Source organism: Triticum dicoccoides, chromosome 2B, assembly GCF_002162155.2.
Source record: "Triticum dicoccoides isolate Atlit2015 ecotype Zavitan chromosome 2B, WEW_v2.0, whole genome shotgun sequence".
Taxonomy (NCBI): domain Eukaryota; kingdom Viridiplantae; phylum Streptophyta; class Magnoliopsida; order Poales; family Poaceae; genus Triticum; species Triticum dicoccoides.
Window position 1 is genome coordinate 755,921,667 of NC_041383.1, and position 13,939 is coordinate 755,935,605.

Here is a 13,939-nt window from a genome sequence, read left to right on the forward strand (position 1 = left end):
AGGGTTCGGGACGGCAGGCGGACGGGCTGGCGGGGGCGGCTGGGCCGGCTTATAAAGCCGTCGGGCGAAGTGTCCGGGTCGGACACGGCCCGTTAAGTCGGTTGACTTTTTATCAAAAAAAAAAATCATGGGACGCAGAAAAACAAATATAAGAAATACTAAACAGACTCCAAAAATCCTGAAATAAATTTTTGCGGTCCTCTAATAATATTGCGGACAAAGTGAACATTTATTTGGGCCTCTAATGCAGTTTATGAAAAACGCGATTTTTTCATAATTCAAATAAAATAGCAATAAAAGTCCAAATAAAATACTGATTTAATTTTAATATTTTTCCTCTAATATTTCTTTATTTTGGAGAAGTCATTTTATCTCCTCTCTTTTATTTTAACCTAGGAAATATTCGGAGAGAAAATTGATTAAAACCAATTGATCCTCTTTTCAAAATTTGAGAAAACTCAAATATGAAAATAACGAAATCCCCAACTCTCTCCGTGGGTCCTTGAGTTGCTTAGAATTTCTAGGATCAAACCAAAATGCAATAAAATATGATATGCATATGATGATCTATGTATAACATTCCAAATTGAAAATTTGGGATGTTACAGTAGGGGATTATCTTCATCGTTTGAACCAAACTCCTTTTGATCTAGGGACCTGTTACTCTGTCTGCACTAGCAAACACATAAGTGCCATATTGTTTATGTCAACAAACTCCAAAACATAAGGAGGCAAATCATTGCACCAACAGAAGGACTCAATGAAGAAGTTCTTGGCATACAATGTGCTGACCACCAAACAGAACCTCTCTATATCCTCGATCAAAAAATGGGGTCGAATGATGTGCACGAACAACTCAGGATTGAGATGAAAATTTTGCATGACAAAATCATAGATTTGGAGGTAGCCAATCGCAAGATAGGAGCCATCATTAACCCAATACATTACACGATGAAGGTGGCAAAGGGTTATGGTTTCTATGAAGTCTTCGACACAGATAAAATATATGTGAATTTTAAGGAAATCTATTATATGTTCATGTTCTATAATCTCAAAACTTGCCTAATCAGGCTATGGACGCATTTTCAAGCGACAGAGGGCCAGACACAACAAGGTTTTCGATGTCATGATAGCTGACCCTTATCTCATGAATGGAGGAGAACCTATAAGATGAGACAACTAGGAAGTGCATGAAATACTGCCTTTTGCATTTCATGCAACATAACAAGCTGGAAAAGTTCCTCCTCGTATCCTACCAACCCAAGTAGGTGCTTGTTTGGTAGGCTTTTGCAACTTTTTCCTTGATATACGCTTTCATGTCAAAGTTCTAAACTTTGTCATATTCGCATTATGTTTCACTTGTTTGTGCAGGGATGATTCGGTTCTCATATATCTACGACCGCAAATGTCCTATTGTTCCTTGATGGATTCCATGAAGAGCCAGGGAAAATAACGGTCGCTCCTGAAGGAACTTTTGGATGAATGTACCATTGATTGGAGTGTGACCGGAGGGCACATGGTTGAGAGGCACTATAAAGTCAATGGAACAAGGAAAATAACCTGCTTCAAGATGGACTCTATATGTTGCCGGCAACAATCGCCTCTTACTATGACGTGTGGCTTCTACATCTGCCTTCACATCAAGGACTTCGTACGGTCGGAAAAAACGTTCAGGTTGCATGTACACATTGTCAAATGGGGTCAAGAACTATAAAACATGTGGTCTGAAGCAGGCAGAGCTCAAACTCATCCAACCCACGTTCATGACTATAATAAACAAGTAGGTCCGCTCGTTGTTGTCCGAGGTATTCTATAATTACACCAAAGAAGATGAGTCGAACAAACGAGAGAGGCAAAGCTTATAGAAGCAGTTACTATAGAGGAGAATGGACCAGCAAGACCTGCAGCCTACCTATATCTTGCATGCATGAGTATACATATTTGGCCCATTATGTTGTTTAACTAGACCAGCACACTAAATTTGATGACTCATGTATTGTTTGTTACTCGTTTATTGTTAATGTACTTCTCGTTCTTTGTTATAAGTTATTATCGTTAATTTTATCTCTGATGTGATCCAATTTACAGTTAATTGTTCGCCTTTTGCATCAACTTCCGTTGTCGTGGCACCAATATACGCTGCCACACCATCGTTTTCATTGCAGCATGGAGTACATGCCAGTGTTGGGCGGGAGAAAATGCCCGCCACATGTTTTATTGGCTAGTGGCAAGTGCGAACCATCGCCTGCCATTGGTGCTACTCAGCGTCAATGGCAGACGCAAGGTAGAGCCCGCCATTGATAAGCCTTCATCAGTGACCCCCGTCGTGCCCACCACTGATGACCTATTAGTAGTGGCAGAAGGTTAGTGGAAGGCGCCCTTGACAGGCACGCCCGTCACTGATGACCTTTTTGCGCCCGCTACTACTAGCATGTTCTGCAATAGTGAAAGAAAGGACTGAAAATAAAAAGAAAAGAAGACTGAAGAAACATGAGAACAACTCAACAAAAATTGACACGCGAGATAAAATATAAAATGATCTGAACATAGTGTTAGGTTATTTTACAAAAATAATATACATGCCATATAGACCAACCAAAAAAAAAGAAGGATCCATATCATGTATAAAAATCTTAACGGTACAAAATGATCAAGCGTGCACATCCATATATGTATATCTCTAGTGCAAACTGTGTTATCATACACAACCTGAGGGAAAAGAAATTAACTGACCGGGAGAGTAATGAAAAGTGAGCAGAGGCACCAAGAAAAAAAAAGAGTGCCCCGGCTACTCAACACCAATGTTTTAAATAGCGGCCCGTGGCATTTAGCGGTGACCCTTGAAAACAGCTATAGCCTGGCTATAGCGGCAAATTGTACATGAAATCATTTAGCGGCAATACCCTCAAACAGCTATAGCCGGCTATTTAAAACTATGCTCAACACACACCAATACAAGTACTTGAACCAAAAAAAATATCTACCTACAAAATCCACTTCCTCTTAGCACGGAAAAGAAAATTACTCCCTCCGTTCCATAATGTAAGACGTTTTTCGACACTAGTGTAGTGTCGAAAAACATCTTACATTATGGGACGGAGGGAGACGTTTTTCGACACTAGTGTAGTGTCGAAAAACATCTTACATTATGGGACGGAGGGAGTAACATTGAAACAGCACAATTAATGCAGTGTCTCCCTACGCCCGAAACATCACACTTCCAATCTCCATTCCATTTACACATGGCACTACGGATTTCTACTGAATTGTTGGACTGCATTTTGAACTACAATTTTTTTTTTCGAGATGAGGTTGAACTACATCGTTATATTATCGAGGGACTTCGGGTAGGCATTGTAAAATGAGAATGTTCTTCCTTACTTTGCCTTTTCTGGTTTTTGCAGTGATCTAAAGAGATCGTGGTAGTAAACATGAGACTGCAGTAACCCGTAGAAATCCACCACAGGAAGATCCATGGGAGTTCAGAAGCCATCCTTAAGATTTTGACGGCATGTAATCAACCTGGCAAAATCCGCGTGATGTTTCACTCAGGAATTGATGTGCAATTGGTCATAGGCAGGCATGTCATTACTAAAGAGGGGCCATGGGCAAGCTGGCGGTGCGCGAGACAGGCCGACAGAAGGGTTTGATGCGCCGATGGCATTTGTACTCGCTTGAGCTGTACGCTTCCATCGTAAAAGCAGCGGTACCATACAATAAATTGCGCCCCACATTCCCCTATTTTCAGTGATCTTTAACTCCACTGGATTTTATCTGACCGTAGATTATATCTGAATCTTGAAAGTGTACTATGTGAACCATCACGCGATTACTCTTGATGAAGAGATGACACAGTAAAGCTATGTCAGTGTGGTCGTAAGTTAATTCAGCATTTTTGGACAAAGAAAATATATTATATCCGGCCGCCGTATGATACAATATCCGGACCATGCCTAGACTGAGGATGCACACAACAACAAAAAATAAAAGGAAGAAAAATGAAAAATAAAGTGAGTCGACGTGCCGAACAACACACAGCAAACAAGCAGCGACAACCATCCACCGTCCTTCACAATACATGGACTACGAAAAAGGTTCTTTGAAAGCAACATATTCAGAAAGGAAATGACGCACAAGTGCCATCATTGTTGGATCCGATGAAGAACAGGTCATTGGTTTTCACCCCAAGAGCGCGTCCCAAGAATATTCAATGCAATGCCTTCGACAAGAACACGCCGCGTAAGCGCCGACATTGCCGATGTGAGTCATGTGACCATCGACGCAGACCCAAAGTCATCGTGTATTGCCGCCACCACTTACCCAAGAAGACGATGCTGCGTGGAGGCACATATATCTTTGTGTGATCTACAAACGCAGAGTATTCTTTGTGTGTTCATTACATTTGTACTACAATACAACATCTATTTATTTATTTTTTGCGGGGGAATACAACATCTAATTTTCCTGTTAAGTTAGTACTCACTTGTAAATGGATGTGCTAATGACCAAATCGATACCATAACCCAAACAAAACACGAGCAATCAATCAATGTAGAGCCGAGCGTCGTCGCACATACGCAGCCCCGGCATCCACCGCCACCGCCGACACTTAAACCCACCGTCGATCACGGCCTCACGACGATCTTTCTACAATCTCTGATGAGGCAACTTTTTTGGCATCCTGTAGCAATTTTGTCGTCTCAAGGGCCCAGCCATGAACACCTTTTCCTTTCTGCTAGGGACACCCAGCGTCTCCGCCCCACAGAAAAAGCTGGAGACGATAGCTTTGTGTCCTTGTCCTCACACAGTCACCTGACTCACCGCCCCCTTCGTCCCTCCATCCATACCATAGGATGCCTCCACAGGGTCACAGGTGACCCAGCGGCGCAACAGTCCCTTCTTGGTAAGCGGCGGCAGAGCCACGCCACCACCCACTGTCACTCACTCACTGGAACAAACCAAGGTCAGTTCTCAGCTCAGCTCAGCTCCGCCACTGCCATCCACACCTTGTGTTCTTGCAATCTTTCTCTGTCTTCTATTATCAGTTCTATCTATCCATGCCGCCCTTGTCCTCTGTGTGTATGTTTCTCAATCCATGTTTGGTGGTTGGGAAAACGATGGGGATATCTATCTATCTGGATATCTGGAGCTAGCTAGCCAGGGGTTGGAGGTACCGGGAGGGATAGATGGCGATGGTTTTGGCTCCGTTGCTTCACTGCACTTGCTAATTGTAGCCAGTTGCTTGCATGCGCAGAGGTTTTCTAGCCGGCTGCTGCGCCAATTTCTCGCCTGCTCAGAGAAGGCAATTCTGTTCTTGTGTGTGCGTATTTCTAGCAAGGTTGAACTGCTTGCTTGAGGCTTCTTCATGTCCGCTCTTTGTTTGAGGGCTTGATTTGGTGTAGCCAATCTGCAGAAAGAGGTGTACAAACAGAGTTTCAGCTTCATTAATGGGTTATAAAACGTTGGCTTGTGGTTGCCGGAAAGAGTACTTGCGTTAGGCGCCATCCTTATCAATGGATGCGCCTGTGTTGTGTAGTACCGGTAATTCTACTGAGATAAAAAGAGAAGCACTCAGTGCCACTAGTAATCTTGTAGAGGAGAGGCACCTCTCTTTCTCTCTATGCTATTCTTACAATACTTTTACCAATTTTGACTTCTGGGACGGCGTAATTGGCTTACTTAATTAGATATATGTTCTACGTACCTACCGGCGTTAAATGGCTTCACTGCTGGGTTGCTCTCACAGTTGTGGATCGATGCTAGCGGACGGCCACCCACTTGGGTTCTGGAAGAAGCTAGCATCTGATGGCTAATTTTGTACTATCTCCTTTGCAAGGAAATAGAGTACATTTGGTTAACAAATGTAACCTTTTGGAGCAAGTGGTAGGCGCACTGGGGATAGAACTGAGCAAACACCTCAATATACCCTGTGGCTTCTTCTTTTTCCAGTTAAGTGTCGCTTTCTGCATCACTAAAAGTGAAGGACATTGCAGCTGGCAGAAGTAGAAATTGTTAATCCTGCCCAGTGGATTAGGTGACCACAACTGCAAATTTGTAGAAACGAACATGATGCTGATATGTTTGCTTTAGGGAGGAAATGATACTTGGTATCATATTGTATAGTTTCTATGAATAACTTTGCAGTGTTGAGCTGATACACATTTTCTGATTCTTTTCCCCAAGTAGCACCTATGTATTTATAGATATGCGCCACTAATGTTGCATCTACTACTTCTAATTTCTAGGGAATCTTGCATATCGCTGATTACTGATATAAAGTGAGAGAATCAATCGATGGACCATAAAACATGGCTTTGGAGAAAAAAAGCATCACAAAGGACAGTTCTAGCAAAGAATAAATCCAATATATCAGAAAAGGAACATGAGGTATATCATCTAGACTTTAAGAATTTTGAAGTTTATTCGATACCTATTAATTAACTCATAACAAGTGCTTGGACTTTTCTTTGCACGCTGAAGGACAAGATTGCCCGGTTGGAGAGATCACTGCAAGGCTTAAATGAACAACTTTCATTTGCTCATGCTGAATGCTTCGAGAAGGACGCTATTTTAGCCAAGCAAGCAAAAGTAGCTGAAGAAGCCATACTAGGTACTACTCCATTCATTACTCTCTGTTCATGCTCATAAGTAGTTGGGCATATGATTTATCTTCCTAGAACTATAAATACCTTATGCATGTATCTGTATGCATATATGTCGGCTATTAAATTTCTGACCAACCGCCTTTTGGCTATGAATGTTCCAGGCTGGGAGAAAGCAGAAGCTGAAGCTATAGCTATCAGGACAGAACTTGATGATACTCTACATCAGAAAGCCATGGTTGAGCAAAGGATTTGTCAGCTTGATGAGGCTCTAAATGTTGCAATGGAAGAGAGGGAGTTATTGATAAAGGACACTGCTGAAATAATTTCTTGTGAGAAGGATAAAGTTTGGAAGCTTGAACAGAATGTCACAGAGAAAGATAACATAATTGCTAGCTTGGACGATGAGTATAGCAGACTATCTGAAATCCTCTCAACAAAAGAGAAAATCATCTTGGATCTAACTGAATCAAATGCAGTGAAAGAGTCAGACTTGAAGGACCTTGCAGTAAAACTGGAGTCAACGGAGAGGTCAAATTCTTCTCTTAGATATGAAGTTTGCATGCTGCAGAAGCAACTTGATATTCGTAGTGAGGAAAGGAAGTGCAATCTCAAATCTGCTGATGCTTCACACAAACAACATCTTGAAAACGTAAGGAAGATTACTAAGCTAGAAGAAGAATGCAAGAGATTGCGCTCGATGGTGCGTAAAAGGCTGCCAGGACCAGCTGCCGTTGCTAGAATGAGAAGTGAAGTTGAGACACTGGGCAGCAGTACAACACACATAAGGACGGGAAAGTTGAATTCTACCTCCTTCAATTCATATGATCAGACACAGAACTCTTCCAATGCATCACATGTAAGTCCTTCATTGCTTGCAAGGCTACACGTGACGGAAGATGAAAATAAGGCCATGAAGGAATCTCTTTCTAGAAAGGATGGTGAACTTCAGCTTTCTCGTACTATGCTTGCTCGTACAACCTCTAAACTTTCCCAAGTTGAAGCTCAACTTGAAGACTTATCAGGTGATCAAGCTACCACGGGACTGGTAAAGAGAAGTCCTACAGTGGTTGAAAATCCTCTTTCATCTATCACCGAGGGTGGTTGCAATGAAGATAATGTAAGCTGCTCAGGTTCATGGGCGTCAGCCTTGATTTCTGAACTTGAACATTTCAAGAAGGGGAAGCTGACTACACCTTCTTGTAAGAGCACAGGAATGTCAGACTTAAGTTTCATGGATGACTTTGAAGAAATAGAAAGGCTAGCGATGGTATGTGACGATAAGCCTTCAAAATCGTATGATGTAAAGAGAGAGGCAATCGAATCAGCAGGTAAAGAGCTGGTTCCAGTGGATGGTCCCGATGAAACAACTAATCAAGTTCACCCGCACAAGACTGAGAAGGGACTCCTGAAGTTAATTGAACTTGTCGAGGGAGTTATTCAAAGATCGTCAAAGGATTACAGTAGCAAACTCGTGCAATCTGGTGACAACATGGGTGATCAATCCACGCTGATAACTGGTTATTTCGCTCATGCATTCTTATGGAAAACATCAGAACTTACCTGTGTACTGCGACACTTCATTGTTGTATGCAATGAGCTTCTGTATGGGAATACCGATGTCGAAAGATTTGTTCTTGAAGTGAGCCTCACACTAGATTGGATACTCAACCACTGCTTTTCACTGCAAGATGTATCAGAGATGAGGGAAACTATCATAAAGCATTTGGGTTTAGATAGCGGTGATGGGCATGAAATTGTTGCAGCCAAACAAATAGGAGTCGAAGTGATAAATGGCATAGATGAACCCAGCACTCCAAGCAGCGAGCAGATGTCACTAGTTTCTGCATCAGGCCCCGTGGATATTGGACTTAAAGCTGATAATGACACAGACAGTATAAGGAATGGAGTCTCATTCTCTAAATCCCATGCACCGGAAGGAACATCTTCAAGTTTGCGAGCAGAACTTAATGCATTGAAAGAAACAGGAAATCTGGTAACACACGGTGTTGATGGTAAATCAACAGTGAGTGAACTTGACAAACACAAATCCATCCCTAACTCTGAGGCAAACAAGGGAAATCTACAGGGCAGCAGTTACTCTACTGAAGAAGACCCAAAATGTGTTTCTGGGAATAAAGACAACAATGTACACACGGTAAGATCCAGGCTATCTTATTTGTTGAATCGTGTGGTTTTGAAGATTGCCTAGCTCTTTTTTTAGGAGAATGAAAATACATATTTGAATTTACAGTCTTATGCAAGAAATTTGCTCCATATTGATGTTGTCTTTTCTATATTATGTATAAAAAATTCCTTTTGTGAAGCTGTATATAGCATTCTTTCTATTCTTGTAGCAACCTGAGTTGCACGCAACCTCAAATGTAACTTCGGTAAAAAAGAAAGGAAATCTAATTTAAAAAATAGGACATAAGGAAATTTCAAATGACACTCTTGCTTCATTCTTTTTCCATTGTGGCAGCGTAACATAACATATCGCCATTTTATGTCCATGCTGTATATTACAAATTTTTGATCATATATGATAGCAAATACCATCTTGACTGCCCTTGTCATGAGACCACTGGAAAGAACTGAACATGTTTTCAGATCCATTCAGTCAATTTACTGGTTTCTTCAGTACACTACACCCTGCTTTGAAGGGCTCTTTAGTCCATTAGTATTACCTTCATTTGGTCAGTTTACCAGTAAATAAGTTTTTTAAGTTAACATTTAATCCCCTTGTTCACACAGCAGCTGGAGATCTCGACAGCATCAGAAAAGCTCATCGAGTGCCAGGAGACAATCCTAAGCCTGGGAAAGCAACTAAAAGCACTTGCATCGCCAAAGGATGCCACCTCGGTTCGTCCGGAGCGAAAACCTCGGTCTAAGTCACTGAATGAGATGCTAGCCGTCGACGACGGGGGATTTGATGACCTCAGCTCCCCGAAGACCAAGGAGATTATATGCTCAGAACTAAGGCCACCACATGAAAGAAATTTTTCTGTCGGCGGGGGAGGTGGCGATTCAGAATCATGTTATTCCCACCCGACGCCAGTGGTTCCACCTGCCAAACCTTACGGCGTGAGCGGAACCTGCAAGAAAGAAGCTGCTGCGAGGCCAGTATCGCTTGCAGTTGTCCCAAGCAAGCAGAGGGGAAACCCCAACTTGCTCAAGAGGATCCTGACAGGAAGGAGAAGGGATGCCATAATCAAACCAAAGGTGGTCCTGAGTGCTTAGCTGACGGAGACAAGGGAGACACTATCCATGATAAAATTCCGTTTCCATGTGTAAATTACGCGTGTATCGGTTGCTTGTTGAGCTGTGTGTTCTTGTCAGGTTTAGGAAGAACCATTGAGTGTAGATGTCGTATATGCATTACAGTATTATTAGTGTGCTTTTCAGCATTGTGGCCATCATTACCCTGTTGCTTAGGTCTATGAACTTGTCTTTGCTCTTGGATGTGGCTGATTTATTAGTAGCATGCTATTATGTGCATCCTTTCTGAGGAAGGATTCTTGTTCTGAATGCCTTGACACTGACAAGGCTGATGTCTCCTGTGTGTATTTGTTTCTGAAACTGACTAAGTGGCCAGATTTCATGTACATATATAATCGTTGTCTCCGTCAATCGAGGTAGGCAGGATTTCAATTTTGACGTGAAAGTTGTAAGCAGCGTCATAGAACTGGAATTAAATGGATGAAGCATGTGACGTAAAATTAGCATGTTCAGACTTCGAACGGGAGTGTGAGGATCCAGACTGACCTCCTTCCGCACAAACTTGGATTCGACGGACAAGTGAGCGGCGCCGCGATCGCGTCCTCGGCCGCCCTTCCGCTGGGAGGGGTGGAGGTGGAGTCGTCCAGCTGACGCGGCCACGCGCTCCGCAAGTTCAGCCGTCGCCGACGGCCGCGCGGCATCGAGGAGGAGCGTGTCCGGCCGGGGTCGGGACAGCGCCGAGGGAACCGATTCCAGTGGGAAGAAGAGAAGTGGGGGGAGTAGGGAGACGGTGGAGCGGCGGCGACGGCGGGGTGCGCGGTGAATCGGCGGCAATGTGGAGCGGCGGCGACGGCGGTTTGCAGGTGGAATTGACAAAAGGCCCATGCCGCGATGGCCCAGCTAGTAGTAGTAAGGACCCTAATAAAGAAACTAGTAGTAGGCTGTAAACTGAAGACCTAATAAGTACAGTACTATGCTAGTAGTAGTATGTCTCGCTTATCGCGAAATGTAGCTGCGCCTTGCCGCTGGCGTGAGCTGCTGCATTGACTTAGTGGTACCGCGTCTAGTGAAACGGTTTGGGGAAGGTCCTGAACACCGGTTCGTGGAACCTTTCACTGATTTTTGCCGATTTGTAGAAGGCTCCACGCGGTTTTTTTGTTTCTCTTTATGGTTTTCAGTGGCTTTCTTTTATTTTCTATTTTCTATTTTCTTTCTTTTTTAATTTTTTCTAATACATGTTGACTTTTTAATATACGTTGTACTTTTTTCTATACATGTTATACATTTTTGTGATACATGTTAACATTTTCACATATATGATGGATATTTGAAATACATGTTTGAACATTTTTGTTACATGTCAAAGATTTTATTTTAAATACACATTGAACAATTTTTTAAACACATGTTGAAAGTTTTTCAATACATGTGAAATATTTTCCAGATACACCCCAAACATTTTTTTCTAAAATACATGATATATTTTCTTAAATACATGTTAGAAATTTTTTTTGATACACCACGAACATTTTTCAAATACATGATGAACATTTTGTCAAGTACTTGTTTAAACATTTTAGGGTTATGTGGGAGGAGGGTGCGAGCTCGAACCTTACCCTGCCGACACAGACCTCGAGGCCGCAGTGGTCGCTCGAGTTTGCGTCAGCATCTCCTCTAGTCCTGACTATCAAAGTGACTCCAACGGGAAGCCATTGCTGGGCCTTGGCACTCGACGACGTCGAGTAAGCTTTCTATCCAAAAACCTAGCGTGTTGTTGATTCTAGGGCTACGCTTCAACATATTCATGGGGAATTTATGCACATAGTTAATTTGAGTGTTTCAATTAGTTGTAGATTGCGTGTGTCGTTCTAGAGTTTGGGTTCATAGCCTTGGTGTGTATAAATAAATTAGGAAATAAATAGTGAGATTTGTTAATTTAGAGAAATCTACCTCTTAATTTAGACAAAATGCAATGTTCTGTCTATTAGTGAATATTTATTAAACAATAAGCTATTGATTTGCTTATTAGTGAATGTTTATGAGTGTAATGTAATGGATTAAACAATGTCTTGTTTATTAGATCCTTTTGTGTTTATTAGTAATGTGATGTATTAAACACTGCACCACACTGTTTAATAGTTCATGTTTTGTTGATTGACATTATTTTCTTTTAAGTAGTTCCTGTTGTGTTTATTAGTGTAATGTAACCGATTAAACACTGGTGTGCCATGTTTAATAGTCATATCTGGTTTATTAGTGTAATTTTGCACTGATTATTAAACAATGATGGACATTGTTTACTTTTAAGTAGTTCATGTTAAGTATAGTTGTTTTGCTTATTAAACACTAAATGAAACTGTTAATTAAAATGGCTGTTTTACTGTCTTTGTTTGAAGTTTGGATGATGATATTTGGGAGTACAACCTTTCGAAATTGCTGCAGTCTACCAAACGCCTCCTAACTGTATTTTGAAAGCCTCATTTGAGTTCGTCTACTAGCAGGAGACTAGAAGGCAGCAAGAAACCCGAGTACAGAAGCGTACACCGGACCGGAGTGAACCCGAGGAGCCGACCCACCCACATTCCCAGCAGTAGAAAGCCGCCGCGGTGGCCCCTGAGGCCCTGAGCAACAGAGCGTGGCCTGAGACCCGCCTGAGCAGCGGTGCATGACACGACGGGGCCTGCCGCCTGCGCGGTGGCCCGCGGCCGGCACCCCACGAGACGGGCACGCACACCACACAGCGCCGGCGCGGCCCACCCGGCGCCCCGCCTGCGTCGTCGTTTTCCAGGCGCACGTCCACGCCGAGACCGAGCCGGGCCCTTCCCCGTCGGAGAGAAAAGCTCGCGGAAAAGCGGGGCGCGGCTGGCCGGACTGTGCGAGTCTCGGAAAAGAGCGACAAAAGCGACGCGCGCGCGTACCGCATGCACCATGTACCCGGCTGCTCGCTCCCTCGCCGTCTCACGCCTCCACGGCCGTCCCCTCCGGCCGATTGGACGGCCGGGGCCATGCATGGCATGCTACCTCCCTCGGTCGCCGTTGCCGATCGTCTTTTTCGTCAGCGTGCAACGCCTTGGCCTCACGCGCCAGGGCGCAGCGCAGTGCAGTGCTGCAGGGCGTCTTTTAACGGTCGGCCTCGTTGTCAATCTACCCACATCGTTTTCCCCGCACCGTACCTCACCTGCAATGTTTGCAATGCACTGTACTCACTGACTGCACATATATAATGTACAGGGGCACGTCGCTAGTTTAGCCGGGCTGCAGGGGAAATAATGCACCACAGTAACGTACGAGAAACTTTTCATATAGGCATCGTATTATATATGTCTTTCAGATAAAGTGCCATACAAAGCTACTAGGTCTGACGTACGTACGTACGGTCTGATCGATCATGCATGCAACTCTACTCAATATCATTGGCATACGATCAAGCATGTCTCTCGCGCTATCATGACCGTGATGTCACTCGACACACACTCCCGTAGATGTTTAAAGCAAGCAATGTATAAAGCTGGCGCCGAAGCCTTGCTCAGACGCTCGGCTCTCGGTATAATTGCCGCAAAAGGCCTGGTTTAACTGGTGTACGCTACACGCATATGCATACATCATGATTTGGAACGCTGATAATAGTATCATGCATGCCCCAAACTTACCGCTTTTCTCTATGATGGAGTGTATGTATTATCTGCGATGCAAGAGGGAAAAAAAGTTCTAACGTACTCCCTCCGGTCATTTTTACTCCGCGTATTAGATTTGTCTGAAGTCAAACCGTGCTAAGTTTGCCAAATTTATATTAGAAAATATTGACATCTAAATACCTAATAAATATAATATGAAAATATACTCCATGATGGATCTAATGATATTGGTGTTGTTATGTGAATGTTAATATTTTTTTGTATAAACTTGGTAAAACTTTGATGAATTTGACTTCAGATAAACCTAATATGCAAAGTAAAAATGACCGGAAGGAGTATACACCTCATTCTTAAGAAAGTATATGCAGCAATACAATTTTTTTTTTGAGAAATAACAGCACAACATTTCGTTCATGGTTAGTTACAGCTAGTATTTAATTTATTTCCCAAACCATCACCTTATTGGTATTTACAAGCTTTCTT

The 13,939-nt window shown here is 42.9% G+C and overlaps 1 protein-coding gene across 2 annotated transcripts; it reads left to right on the plus strand.

Annotated features, from left to right (window-relative positions):
- The first annotated feature begins 4,458 nt into the window (after positions 1–4,458).
- Positions 4,459–10,110, plus strand: LOC119366079 (filament-like plant protein 4). 2 transcript variants are annotated; one of them, XM_037631744.1, is made up of 5 exons: positions 4,459–4,963; positions 6,246–6,387; positions 6,481–6,610; positions 6,767–8,760; positions 9,360–10,110. In XM_037631744.1, the coding sequence occupies exons 2-5, from the start codon at positions 6,295–6,297 to the stop codon at positions 9,840–9,842; spliced, it is 2,700 nt and encodes an 899-aa protein (XP_037487641.1). In that variant the 5' UTR covers positions 4,459–4,963; positions 6,246–6,294; the 3' UTR covers positions 9,843–10,110. The 2 variants fall into 2 exon arrangements, with proteins under 2 accessions (XP_037487641.1, XP_037487640.1); XM_037631743.1 differs by having other exon boundaries at positions 4,461–4,963; positions 9,357–10,110.
- Positions 10,111–13,939: the final 3,829 nt, after the last annotated feature.

Bases quoted from the DNA above. Each gene is read 5' to 3' on its own strand.
- LOC119366079 (XM_037631743.1), top strand. From the start codon at position 6,295: ATGGACCATAAAACATGGCTTTGGAGAAAAAAAGCATCACAAAGGACA. The intron at 6,388-6,480 runs GTATATCATCTA...TGCACGCTGAAG, and splicing joins TATCAGAAAAGGAACATGAG to GACAAGATTGCCCGGTTGGA. The intron at 6,611-6,766 runs GTACTACTCCAT...TGAATGTTCCAG, and splicing joins AGCTGAAGAAGCCATACTAG to GCTGGGAGAAAGCAGAAGCT.